General features: G+C 31.6%; 1 protein-coding gene across 8 annotated transcripts in view; it reads right to left on the reverse strand.

The window, feature by feature from the left end:
- LOC148617136 (adenylate cyclase type 2-like) overlaps positions 1–19,939 on the reverse strand; it is a 99,220-nt gene that overhangs the window by 9,917 nt on the left and 69,364 nt on the right. For 6 of the 8 annotated variants that reach the window (XM_088584464.1, XM_088584466.1, XM_088584465.1 and 3 more), the window contains exons 10-19: positions 15,443–15,587; positions 13,110–13,262; positions 10,601–10,618; positions 7,040–7,095; positions 5,615–5,695; positions 5,181–5,345; positions 4,065–4,149; positions 2,545–2,661; positions 1,560–1,688; positions 678–823 (exon numbers count right to left, since the gene is read on the reverse strand). In XM_088584464.1, coding sequence (XP_088440590.1) covers positions 678–823; positions 1,560–1,688; positions 2,545–2,661; positions 4,065–4,149; positions 5,181–5,345; positions 5,615–5,695; positions 7,040–7,095; positions 10,601–10,618; positions 13,110–13,262; positions 15,443–15,587 — 1,095 coding nt within the window. The remainder of the gene's footprint in view (positions 1–677; positions 824–1,559; positions 1,689–2,544; positions 2,662–4,064; positions 4,150–5,180; positions 5,346–5,614; positions 5,696–7,039; positions 7,096–10,600; positions 10,619–13,109; positions 13,263–15,442; positions 15,588–19,939) is intronic. The other 2 variants (XM_088584469.1, XM_088584471.1) reach the window with 1 other exon arrangement.

Below are 19,939 nucleotides of genomic sequence, written 5' to 3' on the forward strand. Positions count from 1 at the left end.
TCTTGAAATTACTCTAGTATTACTTAGCAGAAGAAGGACAGAAAAAAAACTTATAAAGATCATAGGCTTAAACAATGCATTCAACGGATCAGATTTAGAAATAAGGAGTTTAATGCAGCATTAAATGATTCCTCACAATGTTGCTGAATATTTTTGGTGGTAAAAACAACTTAAAATGACTATAACTTTTGTGTAAATAAACAAATCGCACTGAAATTCAAATTTGATCTGTATTTTATGATATTCAATAATTATACAAAGCTTGATAAAGATCTTCTGATTTCTTCTAAAGTTATCACCTGGAAACAGTCAGGGGATGAACAGATGGATGGACATTTAATTTTTTGGAGGGTATCACATAATAGTCCACCCCTATGTGTGTTGGGGTATAAATACCTTATTAGTTCAGACAAGTATATGATTTGTTAAAATATTGTATATAAGGCCATCATAAAAAAGATTCTCATCCAACATTTTTCAAAATTAGGGGCGGGCGAGCAAATTTAAAAAAAAATATATATAATTCAAGTGAAAAATTTGGAAAAAAATTGAAATAAAACTTTTAGCTGGGAAAGTTGGGTTGGATGGGGATGAGAATCAAGGATATTTTCCATTTTGGCCTAGGACAGGTTTTATTGTAGTTCTTATCTGAAGATAAACAATAAATATCAACTTACTCAGGTAGCCTGAACTCAGGATGGACAAAGAACAATACATTAAAAGCCACCATGGCCAGACACATGTATACAAGCTTCACCATGTAGTTTATCTGTAGAAACACACTACTGCTGGAGAGACAGAGTAAACTGCACAGTACAAAATACTGAAATAAACAATGGAATGTAATATCATTAGAATCCACCTGGTAAATAATTCCAAAGTCTGACAAAATCTAAATATTTGAGGAAACATGAAACCAAAACTGTTTTTGCCAAGTCCTATATGTAGAGTGCACCAGACTGAAACTTATCACATAAAACATGTACTTAAAATTTACTGGTACCCTAGAAAAAATTGGCCATGCCCCTCACCTTCAACTTGTGTTAAATCAAATGATGTTCATAACTCTGTCAACAGGCGCCAATTTTACAAAAAGTCATAAGTGTGAAATTGATAGTAAGTTATGTTGTTATAATGTTATTTTTTGTTGTACCTTTTATACTTACGATCACCTTTACATTAACAACTTTTTGTGAAATTGGCACCAGGAATCCACACATTGTCATGCTAGGTATACCACCACTCATACAAGAAGTTATTATCACAAAACAAATGAATTGGCTTACAACATATGCCCTATATATACAAAGCCACATCTTAAATTTGAAATCAATCCATCAGTCGGATGTTGAAATAATTGTGACAAAATTAGGACAGATGGAATGATGGACAAAAAGACAAGGTCATTTCATTATACCATCCACTACTTGAGCGGGGTTAAAAATATTTGGAGCCTTTCCATTTTTATCTTTCTTCTTGTGGGACAAACAACAGATAGTCATTTAATTCTACCTTTTTTTCTGACAAATTTTGAAAAGTATGGTGGTTGGTCAACTTACCACAGGTCTGTAACAATGGTCTCCTGATACATTGAGATTTGATTGGTTGATACTACTACTGCTTTGATTGGCTCCTCTAGATAAATTTGTGGAATTTGATTTGCTGAGGTTTGAATTATCACAGTCATGCTGTAAAAATAATGAGTTTATTTTGATCATTAAAATATCATCATATAAAAAGATATTGTTTTTTATATGCATATGCAAGTAAAACAGACATTACAAGCACCATATATCCCCATCTGATGCCATAGATACTTACTTAAAGTACCCCCTACCCCCATTTCATTATATATGATAAACGGGTCCTACTAATATATGCCTGCATATGCTTGGAGCTGGAATTAGTGCCCAGACAAAGTGATATATGCCAGGAGAAGGTAAAATATGCCCGTAGAGTATCTTTTTCTGTGGTCTCAAGGCAGAACGATCAGGTCAAGTGCTAAAGGTAGTGGGCTGGATCCCAACCAAATCACAACAAAGATTTTAATATTAGCAGTCACTGCTTCTCCCCCATCCACGCAGTAATTAATGGGATAGAATAATGACTCGTTGGCTCAGAGTCATAATAATGTGTCTGAGTGGGGTGACATGCCTACCTGTTGGCTATTTTCAGATGAGGGAGTAGAACTAGTTCACACGCAGGTATGTTTGATTGGTCAATCATGCATGAAATATCTGCCATTGGACATTAAATCATAATCAATCAAACAATTATTTAAAAGGAGTTATCCACGACGCTATCATATTTTCAATCCTTTTCACTGCCCAATATTTTCTATCTCATGCTACTGCCATGAAACTAAAAAATATGGGTGATTTCCATTGGCAACGTTATGTAAATTCAACTACAAACAGAATGATGATAGTTTTGAGCATCACAATGAAACATCATGTTTTACCCTACCAGGCTAACAGTGACATTTTCTGCCTTGACATTAAAACCAACAATATTCTGTGTTAACATCAGTTTTTATATACTTACTACAGAAACCAGAACAGATGTACAAGCAACAGAAAAACAGAGGAAGGCTAGGATAACTCTAACTTGTGGACTCAACGGCGTTAAGTGTAACTTCTTCATTATTTGTGAGGATGGATTCTGTATAAAATCAAATCATAAAAAAAAAGAAATAAATAAACATGTGAAAATACATTTGTAAAATGGCCAATCATACTTGTATTTAACCCTCCAACAAAATAAATTAAAAATTAAGAATCTCCCACATAAGAATGTATGATTTGTGGGAAGTTTTTGGATCAAATTACTATATCTTCCGTGAAAATACTAAATGATTGAATATTCACATAAAAAAATTGCTTTTATGTAAAAATTTCCTACATGAGACAGTGTCAGTTGGGAAGAACCTTCCAAATGAACTATTCCACAGGTGAATAGGTATGTTAAGATTTTGTATCAGACATTTTGTTTTGAAAAATTAGATGCTTATGTTTTGAAAGTATGATTATTTAAATTATAAGTTGACTGAACTTACAGTAATTGAAAGTTATCAGATATATCAAAAACTTATAAATAAGCCCATCCTTGTAAAGGTATACTTGGGTATAGGGTATGTAAGTCTTGTTCTAATTTCATTTTCTTTACTGGAATTTCCGATGTAGAAGGTATTGAAAACCGAAGACCGATCTTTATTGTATTGTTAACTTCCGGGTACTCGAAATATTGTATTACAGTTCAAAATCTTCTAGTTTATGTTTTTTCTTACTATATCTATCATTTAGAAATAGTTATTTGTCATTTTTATCGGTATTTTTTTACACAGAAATATTTTTGCCTTTCACTGAATTCAACGCTCTCTAAATGACAAATCTCTGCTTTTGAATGGTAGACTAGGACCCATTCTCGTGAAATCAAGGGGTCACACGACGAGACTTACATACCTTATTCTAAGCACTATTGTAATAAAGTACATGTGTTTGTAAGAATAAGGCAAAATTGGAAAAAACTGAAACATCAATGTAAATCTAACCAATCTGACTTGATATGAAAATCTTGATTTCTACTGCAATCCCTCTTTTTGTGCAACAAAAATGCATTGACAGTATATTTATCGATGATATACCGTTACTGCCAATATAACACTGGTTAATCTCTGCCTACTTTCCTACCCTTGCATGAATTACTGTACACAATTTTTCCCAAAAATGTGGTGGAAAGAAAAGTGTGTAAAAAGTAAAATACCAAAAAAATGGATTTGTGTTACTTTATCATACTAAGCATTTTTTGAATCCGTAAAAAATGATACCAGCAAATATGCTCACTTAACAGAATCCATGAAAATCAGCAATCCCATAATATAATATATGTACATATACCGTAACTTCTTATCCAAGCATCACTATTGGGGGCCACTAATGGGGAAGACATGTATTCAAAACATGATTCAAAATGTAACCTTGATTAATAGCAAGGATATTTAATCCATTATTTTGAAATACAGCATATTTGTCTCCTTTTTTGAATGAAAGATATGAAATACTTACAAAATTTCCAGCTAGAAAGCACAACACTATTGTTACTCCAAACACAAATATTCCAATACACAAAGAGGATAAAAATGCTGCTCCTCTGAAGAAAAAAAATTACATATATATTTGTGCTTTTTAAGGAGGGTAGATCTATGGTAAAGGACATAACTCTTGAAATCAGTGACATGTTTGTATCATATTCAATCTAACAAAAGCCTATCAAGCTTTCATTTGAAAAAGAAAGAAATCAGTCCAGGTTACTTTGATGCTTAAACGAGATTGATGTAATATGCTGAATACAAATGTTCCAATGATTTGTAAGAGTTGCATCCCTTACCCTTGGTCTACCTCCTTAATTACATAAATTGAATGCATGGATGCAGGATTTATCTTAATGATTGGACAAAGCATCTGTCACGTCCTCTATATTTATATGGACTGAAACAAGAACAACTCAAAACCATTCTGTCAGAATGTCGTGTGCAGAGAAGAAGTGATTGTTTGAACTTTTAAGCCAAATGCACAGGGTGTAATTTCAGAAGTTACATATTCCTGTTGGTCCAGACATTTGCAATATACCAACATTCAGAAGAATGAAACTCCTAAAAAAACATCATCAAGATCTCCATAACAACATAATGTCTCTGTTTTGTATTCATTGGCATTTTTTTATTTGCAACAGATGAAAAAGGTTGTGCCTTGGAAATATTTTTCAAATATGTGCTGATATTGTAATATTAAAATGTGAAACATTATAAAAAAGTAAATATCATAATGTACAGTTTACAATAAATATATATTTTGTGTGTCAACTAGAGTTTCAGTAGTTTTTTGTACTTAGTTAATATGAATTTTCACCAAACTGCTTTTCTGGAAAAAAATGTGTCAAAACCAGACCATTTTTTTAAGTCCTTTTTGTCAGTTTAAACAGTTTTTTTTAATGTCTTTTGAATCTCATTAAATCAGACACCTTTCAAACAGGACAAATTCTAACGTCCAGAAGGGGGTCAGAATAGACAAGTTCACCGTACAACCAATTTACACAGAAATGAACAGAAACTGTAAAGGACGAATGAAGAGATTGATTGACAAAGTGATTCTATTGGGGATAGAATAACTAAGTAAACAAACCTGTCTGAGACAATTGCTTGTACAACCAATATACACACAAATATACAGAATGCGCACAGAACACAGAGCTTAAAAGATGCATCTGGACGACTGAGATAATCTTCTTCTAGTTCATCATAAAATCTTAATAAAACAGTGTCAAACTCTTTGCTTCTCTTCCATGAACTGAAAAAGATAATATACAATTTTTTTTTATTTACAGTAAAAGGGAGATAACTCAATTTTGATAAGAATACATTGTGAGTTTGCACACATCTTTACTTGATGCTGTTGAATGCAGAGTAAGAACTTCTTACAATACATTCAAGCTGAGCTTAGGTAGGCCTCTATAAAAGGTGATCCACTCTGGATTTTAATAAATGGTGGCATCAGAAATTTGCAGCTTAAACACTCATTTACCGCAGCCAAAAAATTTGACTTCAAATAGAACTTACTATTTTCTTCCAAGATCCAATGACTTCCTGGCCAGGTCTTCATTAACTTCAGAATTTAACTGGGCATTCATGGCAGCAATACTGAAAAAAAAGAAGATTCATATAGGCTTTCATAGTATTATAAGAGGAACTGCCATAATTTAGATAGTATAATGAAATTTTGATATTTCTCATGTTTTCATTTTAGGAGTAAAATGAAAAATCTTAAAACTAGTAACGTACTGTTCAATTCATTTTTTATCTACAGAATTCATAAGGAATCAACAAATATTCTAATTTGTTTTTTTTTATAGTCAGTCTCTGTAAGAATCAGGCTGTGGGTGAAACATGGGATAAAAAAAACCCCTCCATTTTAGAAGTTTAATTTGACTAATCAAGGAAGAAGCACAAAAATTCACACCATTTTAGTTTTCATTGAAATGTAATGAAAATGGACAGATTTCTTTGTCAAAAATCTTATTTTGCTAACATTCTATTGAAAAATTTCTGAGCAAATCCAGTGATGAAGGGATAAAAAAATAATCTTTTCAAATAAAGAAAGCATCCTTGAACAAAATTATATTGTCAGATGCGTAGGTTTTTGACAGGCTGTTTCTGATTTTTTCCTATTTTGCCTGATTCTTACAAAAACTAAAACTCAAATGTATTAATTCTCTCAAAAGATATTATTGAAATTTGTAAAGTTATAACACTGGATATGTAAGAAGAGGGTGATATCATGTATTATTGGAAATCTGTACTTTTTTCCTTTGACCTTGTTGATGGATATTTCCTAATCTCTCGTACTTAGGTCATGACAAGATATGCGAAAAATTGATCAAAACATAGAAAACATAGGCAGAGATGGTGACATCATCAGTTCTTCAGATTTTTGAATGAAAATGACATCATGCACCAACAGTGTGTAGTTGCACTACTAGTTTTTAACACGAGAAAAGATTAAAAATGCCACATAATAGGATTACAGATAAACAGAACAAAAATCACTTTCGAATTCAATATTGTAAGTACAATATATCTACAGAAACTACCATTTTTGATACATGTGAAATCCTCTTGACTTTCGTATGCATTCATCTGCCGTTTTTCCCCAACATCTTTGCTCTATTGTATTGAGATATTCAAGATCTATTTACTGAAAAAATCACCTAACATTCCCTAATCTTGACCATCACAAAGTTCAAGACAATTACATGTATAAGCCGCTGATAATCTTGAATTGTGTGATTTGCTACTGTTTTTATATGAAGCTTTTTTTTATTCAGACTAACAATCCATAGTGTGTAATTTGCAGTGAAAATCCCATCTATAAATTATGAAAAAAAAAAAAAAACATAGATGAAATGACCTTTGGTACCTAACAAGTGACTAATGACCTAAACCATTTTTGGTACAAGAATATATGTGATGACAAGACAGGCCTACCTTTTGTCATTAGACACAGTATTATAGACTAACTTGGAATCTAAGAATGCTAGGCTCTGAAAAACACAGTAAAGCAATGATCCCATAAGGAAACTATTACATACAATAAAATATCAAAGTCACAGTCATGATTCCTTACTCAGACTTTAAGTACAGCTCTGCCTTAAAATTAGTAAGAGGCTTATAAAATGTGATTCATCCATTTCTGAATCCCAAATATTTTTTTATTGCCAATCCTTTTGTAAGCCCATTTGAAATTGTATTAGAAAATATAAGCACTAATAAAAGTAGTCCATTGGAGATTTTAAAGCTTAAAATTCAGTTATGCTCTACTACAGAAAAAGTACAGGAAAATGTTTTGCCAGAAATTTTACACTATAACCAGCCAAAAAATATTTCACAAAAAGTAGCAGACCCAAGGGCATGAAAATACGAAGAGTTGTTTTAGGACCTTACAAATGTATTAACACAGTTTCATTAGTTATCTTTGGATGATGAATCACCCCCTGCCTGGTTATTAGACAGAACCATACTTAACATAATGAACAGCAACAAAGACCATTGATCAAAATTGGTTATTGTACTCAAAGAAGACATTCAAAAGATGATATCTACGGGGCTTGTTTTAATACACAATTAAGAGGAAAATAACAAAGTTATCTTGCTGTGTGGATTATAAGTAACCATACCGTAAGTAATATATGATGATACTCCATTACATATCAAATTTATTTCTAATTATTACAGAGAAATGAAAGACAATGTCTTAATGAAAGGAGGAAGAATAAAGAAAAAGAAAAAAAATCATGTAATTTTCATTATAAGGTTCACAAAGGTAAAAAAGTCAAAGTAATAATTAAACTTTAGAAATGAAAATCTCTACTCCAGTATTTTTTCTGTTATAAGAAATATAATTACTATGAATGACGAAGATCAAATTGATAAAGTTTAGAAAATAATAAATGTTTAAGGAGTAAAAACCTCTACCATATTAGGAAATATAAGAAAGCAAAGTTTTACCATGATATGATTTATAGACAAATACAGACAAATACCTGTGTTAATAATAATATTTAGTAATTTATCATTTTTTATTTTACCCAGGTTGAAAATTATTCATTTTTTTTATCTTCATAAAATATAATAAAACCCAAGCCCAAAAACTCATTATTGAAGAACTACAATTCTAATCTAACTGGCATGCTTTGTTAGTGAGATGCTTGTTCTGGCATTGCTAGCTTAAAATATATTCTGCTTGGTTTATTAGTTAAACTTACTGGTATAAGCTGTGAATAATACATGTTTGAAAAGTTATATTAACATAATATATAAACAAGAAAATATATGAGCAATGACCACTAAATTGATACCCCTACTCCAGCATGGTTACTTTTGGCTGTCATTTCACTTCTAAAGGAAAAAACAATCCCAGTTGCAAACCTAAACCTTGGTTGCAACAAAGGGGATGGATGCAGAATTATGTACAAGGATTTATATCTTGTGTTTCTTTAATTTAAACAATTTTGTTAGCGTTCTACTACTACCGTAGTCAAAAGAGACCTGTTTGTACTAAATTATAAGTATCCATAATTTTGGGAGTATTTTGTGATAACAGTCCATAAAATCTTTGTGAATTATTACAATTCAAAAATTCATAATCTATATAGTATAATTTGGCGTCAAATTTCTTAAACAGCTACGAGAGAATCTACGACCTTAAACATCTCAGCACAGTCTTTTGAATTTTAGTGACAAATAGCGAGAAAAGAAAGTCAAATATTGCTAGATATATTTATATATATCATATAGATCCATATTATATATATATCTAGCAATATTTGACTCTCTTTTCTCGCTATTTGTCACTAAAATTCAAACGACTGTGATCTCAGCTGATGTTTTATTCTAAGCCAATGTCTGTAATTATGTGTTAGTGTGTATGTGTTTGAATTGGTGTGGGTAGGGATAATTCGGTATATAACTCATATAAAAATATGGATAAAAAGTATAAAAAAATTTGTTTCAAAATTTTGTTCTGAATACAATGGTAAAAATCTGGTCAAAGCAAATGCTCCCCCTTTTTTCAGTTACTGCAAGGAGTTGAGGTCTTCTTTTAAATTTAATCCGTAACATCTTTTAAAGTGAACTGAACTATTATGTATAATACAAACAGTGAACAATGAACAAAAATCTTGACTACAATGTAAAGGGAAGATCGATGCTTTCAACATATAATATAAGACAACAATTTGACATTTATAGCCACTAAGTATCCTGATAAAATTGTTACATTTTTCAAGGAGTTAACTACAAACTATTTGCACTGCCTAACATTAAGATTAAGCTGTGATCTCTAAATCAAAAACACTACATTGTATCTGCACTTTATACAGTTACAAACAGAGCAATTAGGTTTACAAATGATGTTAAGGAGGTAGAGCTGGGGTAAGGGACACAGCTCTAACAAATAATTGGGATGTTTGTAATCAGCATTTAACGTCGATCTCATGTAAGCATCAAAGTAATGAATTGATTTTATTCTGTTTCAAATGAAAGCTTGAAAGGCTTTGGTAAAATTGAATGATACAAGCATATCACTGATTTCAAGAGTTATGTTCCTTACCCTAGGTCTACCTCCTTAAAATACATTCTATGATGGCATAGTACTGGTTGCTTTTTGTTAAGACATGGTGTGAAATGTATTAGTTGACTTTAACACAGATTGCAAGTTCAATACTACCATTTCAAACAGCATTAGGTAGCAAGAATACCAAGAAATAATTTGAAACTGAGATTACGGGAAAAAGAATAAAAGAAAAATAATGACTGCAAAATTGGGAAAATGTTGATTGGTAACTTGTTAACTCCATGTGACAAATATAAATTATTCACAATTTATTCAATATTGGGTCTTATGGTAAAAAAGTACAAGAAGAATTATTCTGATAAATATGACCTTCGTCCTATGACCTTGAATATCAATACTACAGATACAAACTGGAGGACTAAGGGTGTGTTAAATAGGGTAAAAATGGTTTTTGAAATGATGTAATTTCTCAGGAATGTTCATGAATATCTTAATTGACAAAAAAAATGACTATATCCCTTTTAAACTTAGTTGGGGATTGGGATGAGGACGAGGAGACTCTACCATGAGGAATGACATGATATGTGGACGGACAGACAGTTTGGCAAACAGATACAATGAATGTCATTTAAACATGAAGTTATACACACAGTTGTGCAGGGTATACTCATACAAGTACAGGAAATTGATATTGGAAAGCAAGCAAAATCACTTACATTCTGATTATATGAAGCCACACGCACATACTAAATTTTAAATCAATAAATCCATTAGGAGCTGGGATAACTGCAACATGTTTGGACAGAGGGACAAGGTGATTGCAATATGCCACCCACTGACTGGTGAGTAGGGGTATTAAAATAACCAAAAAAAATAATAATAATAATGCAAATTTCATAGAACTTGCAAACTGTGTACTGAATGAGTGCTGATCCCTGTTACAATATCTGTGAGATAACAAGTACATATATTACCTTGGTTATTTCCATAATCTTAGGAGAAAAGAATTTGTTTTGATATTTTACACAAGTGTTTTTTTTTTACAGCGAGTAATATAGTTTACTTCAGAGAATAGAGTTGATTTTTACATTATTTAATGATCATTACCTGGTGTCGATGTCACAAAAAGTCGTTAAAGTGAAGTTAATCATAAGTAATGATGTCACAACCTAAAATAGCATTGTGGCATCATAATTTGCAATCAATTTCACACTTACGAATATTTGTGAAGAACATCCTTAGGTAGTTAAGTGGACAATTGACGAAAAGATTAAACCGCCTATCATTCCATAGATATAGATAATTTAAGTCTGATAGAAAGTTTAAATCTCCTTCTTGATTGTCCAGTTAATAATATAGGAAAGTTAATTAGTCGATGGTCATTCAATGAAGGGATGGCCAACTCTATTCCCTAAAGTTAACAATATTATTCACTGTATTAACGAGTAGATAAGAACAGTGCACTGACTAAAAACTGAGGAGACTTAGAACCGCCAAATTCGTACATAAAAGTTTTGTAAGTGAACTGTTATTGTCTTTATACTGCAAAAAAAATTTAGTAGAAATAACTATTTTAGCCAGAAAAAAAACAATGATTTGATTTGAAGCAGGCAAAATTCTGGCAACTTCAAAAAATGTAACATTTGTGACATCACAATAAAAAGTTTTTTCAGCCCATGACAATATATCACTTGTAAACATTCGATCAGTGCATTTTGAATGCTCAGCTAAAATGGTTGCAGTACATTTATATTCAAGTACATTGTACGGCTTATTTAGCTTATGACTTATATTCTATTGAAAGCCCATCCTGTTTACTTTGTTCAACCTCTTTGATGAAACTACTAAAACTGTGAGAAAAGCTCATCCCCTCCCCTCCATGGAAACCATATAGGCAATCCTAAAAGTCAATCAGGAGGAACAACAAAATAGAGGGTGCACAAAGGCATCATATGATAAACGATTTGTGAAAGTTTTATTGAATTCCATTCAGCAGTTTGAGAGGAGCTGCAGATTAGAACTTAGGATGTATGAATGGAGGGACAGCATAATCACTGTATACTTCCTGTTTTTCGAGCTGGGGTATTATACAAATAATTTAAAAATACCACTTCTACACATAGACTCAACAACAGAATTAATGACAGTTGAGCTTTTATCTTTGGCCAAAATTACAGGAAATATTTTATTGCTATCCACATGGGGATGTACAAAGGAAGTAGTGAAGAAGAGATTCTATCATATATCTGCAGTTTCTAACCATAAAAATTAAACATTAGCAGCTACAGCAAAAGGAGTATTTCAGAAATGAAACTATTTCTCAATTGTCAGCCCTTTTTTTTCATTTCCCAAAAGTCTACTATGCAATTAAGGAGGTAGACCTAGGGTGAGGGACACAACTCTTAAAAATCTTTGGAACGTTTGTATTCAGCATTTTACATCAATCTTATGTAAGCATCTAATTAACTCAGATTCATTTTATTCTGTTTCAAAGGAAAGCTTGAGATGCTTTGGTGAAATTGAATATAATACAAACATATCGTCTACCTCCTTAAGTAAGTTATAAAAAAAACATTCAAACAAACAAAACATCCTACAAAAACAAGTTTCTAAATTGTAGTGATGAATCCCAGTGAAATTTTCAAGATGTGGATTTTCAAAACAAACAAAATGTGAAATGCCAGTTTTATTCTTTTTTTCAGTCTAACTGTTATAGACTGTACAATGCTATCTGCTTAAAAGCATTAAATTGTTTCCTAAATGATCAATACCAAACAAATTTTACAGTGAGTAAAAAAGTAGACTTCAGGGAATAAAGTTGGTCTTCCATGACTGAATGACCATTACCTGATGAATTGCCTTAGGTAGTCACCTGGACAAATCAACAAGGAGATTTAAGTAGTAGTCTTTGTATGAATCAGGCAAATTCTGTAATAAGTGATAGATCCTAAAGAAGGCTACACATTTTTATTTTGTTACTAAATTGCTTTATAGGTCTACATGAAGAATTGTTTAATTATTCTTTCAAATCTGTCTGTTCAAAGGATATAATTCACATTGAAAATCCAATAGTTTCTTTTGTATTAATGTGTCACTTACAGAGTTGACTCCCCTAATTTTCGATTCGACAGTGCATTCTCTACAATTTTGATCTCCTTAAAACAAGGGTGATAAGTAAAACAACATGTTTTGTTTACTATAACAGTTAAAACAAAATATCACAAATAAAAATATGTAGGTTTTCCAACCATAAATCACATTTTGCATGATTCTTAGCAGGAATACTACTTAAACTTTCTTTGGTTTCATAGGTATTTTAATCTAAGTTTGATAGAAAGTTTAAATCTCCATGTGAATAAATTGTCCACTTTACCTAAAGAAGTTCATCAGGTGATTGTCATTCAATAAATACAGACCAACTCTATTCCCTAAAGTTAACTCATTCGCAGAAATCTTTTATATTTTCAGTGATTTATAACCTACCGTTAATCCAAGTAGTTTTGTTGCCATTGTACTAACTCGCAAATTAGCAAATGGTTTGTCAACATTCCAGCTTTCTTCTAAGTATTTAGTAACTCTGAGTGATGCTCGTAAACTGCTTTCGAACCTTGACCTCATTCTTCTCCTCTCATCAAACTAAAAATAAAAAAAAAATCATAATAGAGAAGAACTGTCAGAGCTTAACATGATAACCCTGTCACATTTTTTTGCACATGTCCCAAGTCAGGAATTTCTGGCCTCTATATTGTTTTGTTTTCATTTTCAGTTTACTGTTATGTTGCTGGAGTATATAGGGGCAACAATTTCGCTGTACTTGTGTGTAATGTTGTTTTGGGGCCTGATGCAGTCTGCCCTGTGGTATGAGGGTTTCCTTGTCATTCATTTTAGACCCATGGGTGGCCTTGAGCTGTCATTTTTCATTCTTTGTAGGGTTGTTGTCTCTTTGACATATTCACCAAATCCATTCTCATTATATAGTCACATGGTTTTCATTAATTTGGGGTAAAATGTCAAGAGGGCATTACCACACAATATACACAAAGTCAAGCTCCATGTAGCAGGAGACATGTTTTCTCTCTTACTAACCACTGCAGACAAGCCTTTTGAAGTTCTCAGACACTATTCCTGAGAGGGTTGGCTGCAGCGTCTAGAGTAAATTTTGAACGTCAGACGCTGTTCCAAGCTTGATAAAAGGTTATTATCCCACAGCGATGCCCACTTCAGATTCATCAATGAAACAAACCCAATTGTTACTTATACAGAAGGGAAGTGATATTGCTCTTGATATTAATAATCGACATCTGTAGCTTAAGGCATTATCAGCATTGCCGGGACAGTAAATATTTCACATAATGCCATCTACATTAGCAACTATTGTAGAATTAATATTTCAACCATCACAGCAGTTTTTTTTATATGAGGAAAATATCACAATGTCATTGGTGATCCATTTAACAAGGTAGACCTAGGGTAATGGAAATAACTCTTTCAGTGATATGTTTGTATCATATTCAATTTCACCAAAGATTTTCAAGCTTTCCTTTGAAACAGAATGAAATCAGTTCGAGTTACTTTGATGCTTACATAAGATTGATATTAAGTTGTGAATACAAACGTTACAATGATTTGTAACAGTTGTGTCTCTTACCCTAGGTCTACCTCCTTAAAAAAATTCATTGAACTACTGTGAAAGTACTATAATTCGGATATCAAATTTCGTGGATTAGGGAAGAAATGCAAATTCACGGATTCTTTAATTTGTAGTTTTGAGGTTTTCAGTATACACATCACAGAGAATCTCCTCTTCATTGGGAACCAAATTTCATGGATATGCATACCAATGAAAACCGCGAAAAATTGATACCCCATGAATAATAGTAATTACACAGTAATCAATGGTTAAAAGTGCGTGTAACCATGAATTATCAAAGTTTGGCCAAATCTACAACATTTAATTAGTTGGTATCTATGAGTAATTAGGTACTTCTGTATTTAATATGTAGTTTATATGGAATCCATATGTTTTCATGAAAAATAATTGTTTCTTTTGGGCTAGAAAATTGCATTTAGAATCATAAATCTGTTTAATATTGCTGTATTTCAATTAGCTAGATTATAAATTGATTGTGAAATCAACTAAAATAAGGACACAACCTTACAAAGTGATGCCATTCCCTGGACCAATTAACTAGGCTTTTATCTTGTTAAATATGATAAATAATTTCCATGTTTTTTCCTTTGAGAAACCAATTAAACTTACTCCATTATAAAACAATCAATAACTGTACATTAAGATTGATTCTTTAAATTACGCTAATGACGACGATTTAGACATCAAATTAATTTAGTCTTCATTCTACCAGCCACAAAAAAAGTTAAATAAATTAAATAGAGACAATATTGGAGGATGATATCGATAAACATTATAAATATTAATATAATCCTTTTTTTATTCATATCCTATATATAGATATACTTTTTTTTTCACACCTTTTATAACCTGTATCGGAAAATCAATATTTATACAAAATTTTTGGACAAAAGATATCAGAAAAAACAAAATTGACATTAATTAAGCTTGTTACAGAAAACACCTTACAGTTAATTTTCTGATATCAGTTTTAACCTTCAGAATTACTGACTTAGTTAATACATTTTACCCTAGCCTTAGGGCTGCATTATCAGTTTCAGCAAAGACAGAAAATGCAGAGAATCCAAGGACTTTAAATCATTTCCTTTGGTACAATAACCATTGCAATTTCCTGCTTTTGTTGAATAGACTTGTCTCTATAAGTTGTATGGTACCTGATACTTACTCGTTTTGTTTTTGTGGTAATAAGATAGGTCTCTATTTGGTGTTTGGCAAGATATGGGCTCCTAGATTGCCCCTCTCCAGGTTCTATCTCATATCTATCTGGGTTCTGTAACTTATCCAGAGTTGTCTTGGTTACATGTACTTTCCTGAAATTGATTAGACCAATTTATTTGCACATTTAAACAAAAATCTTCATAATGCAGTCTATACAAATTATCTCCCCTTGTGAAAAATTACTGAATTTGATGGAAATTCATTGCAGTTATTCCTAAAGGTTGAAGCTTAGGTTTGATTATTGAACTGATCAAGCACAACCTTTCTAGTCTATTAATAAAAGTACTTCTTTAAGGAGGTAGATCTATGGTAAGGGACATAACTCTTAAAATCTGTAATATGTTTCTATCATATTCAGTTTCACCAAAACCTTTCAAGCTTTCATTTGAAACGGTATGAAATAAATCCAAGTTACTGTGATGCCTACATGAGATTGATTAAAAATGGTGATTACAAACATTCCAATGATTTGTAAGACTTGTGTCCCTTACCTTAGGTCTACCTCTTTAATTTTTGGTGAATGATGAAAAATGTATATGTTTTAAACTCAATACTATTTTTGGGGAAGTGATTAAATTTCCAAAAGCAAATACCCGCCCTTTTATAAAATTACGCCTTTTTTACAGCTTTCATAGGAAAAGCAGACGATATATCAACCAAGCCATGCTTTAAAATATATCTTCTATCTCAATAATAAAATAAACATTGAAATTTAAACAAGATCATTTGATAAGCTCAATTTGACTGAAGAAATCATCTAAACCCTCCCTCCTGAAGAAGAATCTACAGGAATATTTCTTCTCATATTCAACATTCAAAATGTTAAATTTTCATAGATATAAAAGAATCCTTTTTAATCCTCTTGACCTGAAAAATTGTTCAATTTAAGCCTATGTTAGGTTTACGCTGGTTCAAAATTCATTTATTATGACTTTTTATGAGCAACTCGGAAAAGCAGAGTATACTTACCCTACTAGTGCATCTGATCTATGCTCCCAGTTTTTAGTGGAGTCCGAGTTGCTCATTTACTTTTGTTACTTTGTATGTATTATTTTGGTTATTTTAAGTTCATTGTTGTGTGTGTCTGTTTTCCATGGTGGGTCTTTGTCCCTGGATTTCATTCTTTTGACTTCTGCTAGAATCTTGGTTTCCTTGATTACTCTTATATGTCAGGACTACAGGTGATGTCAGTTTTAAACTGGGTTCTGGTTCATAAAGAGTTTAAAGGTTTCAACAGATTTCACTCTATTAACTGTATAATTAATTCTATCTTGGATGATTCATGCAAATTTCATTAACACAATTAAGCTTGTTCTGACACTATACCTTGTAATTTTGTTAGCTTCAAAACTGAATATTATCCTTGAGCAATACATTACAGCTTACTATGGGAAAAAACATCATAGTTTGAACAGAGAAGAGTTTTAAGTACCAATCCTTATAAATCTCAGACACTGTCAATGGTAGAGGCAATTCAAGGTGCAGAAAACCAATTGAACACATGAAGCTTTTTAAGTCTGAAAATCTATTTATGTGTAATATTTTTTATTCAGTTCCCTACATTGTGTCTGTTTCATGTGTACATATTTATGTCATGTTTTGCATTTTGACGTATTTGAATATCATTCCACTGCTGACACTTTCATATTTTTTGCCGATATTCCACATGCCATATTTTCACATTACCATTTTCATTAGAATATATAGATCAATATTTTGGAGAAAACCATGTTTTCATCTACAACTTGAATTAACCAAACCAAAAACCATAACTCTTGCAAAAAGCCAATATCAGTAAACAATCAATATAATAATACTCTTTGACCTTAAAGATGCTATTCATTCCATTACAATGCAAGTCACCTGATCATGATTCCGAATGAAATGAAGAAAATTATAAGTAAAAAGAACAAATTTTATTGCGTCAGCTATATATTTTTTTTTTAAAGACAGTACTTGTTTATTTTAAAAGTGCATCAACCGAAAGAAAAACCAGGACTGATTTTGTGGCGTGTGACTGTTTTTGAACCAGAAATAAGTGAATCAGTGTTTTTTTTTTTTACATGCATGAATCACTTGCATGATATTTAAACAGACTGCTATTAAAACTAACTACTGCATCTGCCAGGAGTACTTGAATGAGACTTGATAATAAATCAATAAATTCAAAATCTGAATCTTATTTTTTAAGTATTAAAAATTATTTCATTAGTTTTTCAATTGAATATGCTTAAGCTTGCATATTTAGATTACATAAAAAAATTTAGAATATTCTATTAAAAGAATCAGATTTTATAGAGATTTTCAAAGAATAAAGAAAATATCTAAAGAAACCATCCCATATTCATCCAAGCATTTGTAAAGATTTGATAATATGGTAAATTGTAGATTTATTGCCTGGAAACATATGAAATAAAATCATTTGTCCTGGAAATCAAAGAAAAAAAATTGCACCAATACGTTTCATTAAAGTAAATATCAAATGCATTATTTCCAAACATTCATAAGAGATTCTGTATCATTTTCTCTAAGAGTTTACCAACCATGCATGATTAAAATAACGACAGGTTATCTGATTGTATTAATGGTACTTAAGTTAATTTCTTGCTTGATGAGAGATGCATTCTATTTAGAAAATATCTCATTACAATATTCAGTATATGATTTTTTCCTTTTCCCATTTTGTTTTAGTTTTATTTTGGAGGAAGTCAGAAATTAGCACAAATTCAGAAGCATTCAGTTAAACTTGTCTTAGCAACCACCTGTATTCAACAACCATCTGTCCTCAAATAGTATGATACAGTGCATTCTATGTAGAATTAATCTGCACGTAAAGATTCCAAAAAAGGAGATCTCCCTCTCAAAACTTTCCCAAAAGGGAGATTTCATGCAGCACCGTTTTTGCATAGAGTTTACACCGATGAAATGGACAGCAGTAAATTTATAAAGTCCAATGCCTTGTGGTGCTGGTATACAAAACAAACCTAAAATCATATCCTTTACTCTAGTTTGGACTGGATCTTGATAATAGTGTGTTAAGCTAATACAATTAGATACCAGGTAATGATCATTTAATCAAGGTAAGACCAAATCTATTTCCTGAAGTTAACCTTGTTCCTTGCTGTAAATCGATAGAGAAAAAAGTTTAAGTAATTATGGGGAGTTTCCATTATATATCTTGTTAAACTTGAACCACAGATTCCTGTTCCATTACTGTATCATACCAAGTAGTTTGTCTCAGACGATGAACCAGACATACCGGAAGTAGAAAGCTGGTTCATATTATTAATGGAAAACAAGCCAGGTAAATTTGACAAAAAAATATGTATCCTAGGAACCATAACTGTGTCAAAACAAGAAAACCAAAACCTACAAATCATAAAAGCCTTCCCACACTATTCTAGAATTCTATATAGCGTTAATACTGTGTTAACGTCACCAATCTTAGATAACAATGAATGATTGTCTCCTAACTGAGATGCGGACAAAGTGGTCTAATAATGCCTGAATTAAAAATGGTCCAATAAATAACTAAAGGTTGACCTCCACAGAAAAAAGGTCACTATTTATTCTGCAGCTGTATTCATCACCACAACAATCAAAATAATAGCAGTTCATATCCACCCACAGTGGGAACAATATACTTTTATCATGTAATGATTGTGTTGAGATTGTCAAGAATCATAATTACTTATTGAATAGTTTCAATGGCCTAAAATAGGGCATAAATGGAACATAAATTTATGTGATACCCTGCCATGTAGTGGTGATAAAATGGGGGACGGCAAAATGTTCAAAACTTGAAAACTATATTTTGGATGTTGCTGAATTAAACTTAACACATATTTTATGGTACTAGATAACTGTTCAAATTTTTAATACAATTAATTGATCTATTTTCAAGTCAACCTCTGGAAATGCTAGGGGACAGACAAATGGACAAGCAAATTTTCATAGGGTATCATATAACTTCTCACCACTTTGTGTTGCAGGGTAAAAAAAAAACTGGATGTGTCCTGATCTATATTAAATACTTAACAATGTAGGAATCATTCATCTTAAAATATATATATAGGGAAATAATTATGGTCATTTTAGCTTTGCTATTTTTGAAACAGGAAACTATTATTCCTATAAAACTGTCAGGACTTTTCATGAAAATGTATTGATTGATAAAAAAATTCAGAACAATGAATTTTAAAATAACTCTGATATAGGTTTGATTGATCACCTGATTGTGGTTTAACATCCTTTGGCAGATATTTCATGCATTTCATGGTAAGAAAGTCTGACTAATCAAACAGACCCAGCTATGCACTAGTCCAACAGAATCATGAATTTTAAAATTATGAAATTGATATAAATTTTCTGCATGTACAAGACAGACTGAACCATAAGCATTCATAGCTGCCAAGAAAACAAGATTGCTTTGAGTAGCCACATG

Source organism: Perna viridis, chromosome 5, assembly GCF_037379345.1.
Source record: "Perna viridis isolate PV_CMFRI_1.1 ecotype Kerala chromosome 5, ASM3737934v1, whole genome shotgun sequence".
Lineage (NCBI taxonomy): Eukaryota > Metazoa > Mollusca > Bivalvia > Mytilida > Mytilidae > Perna > Perna viridis.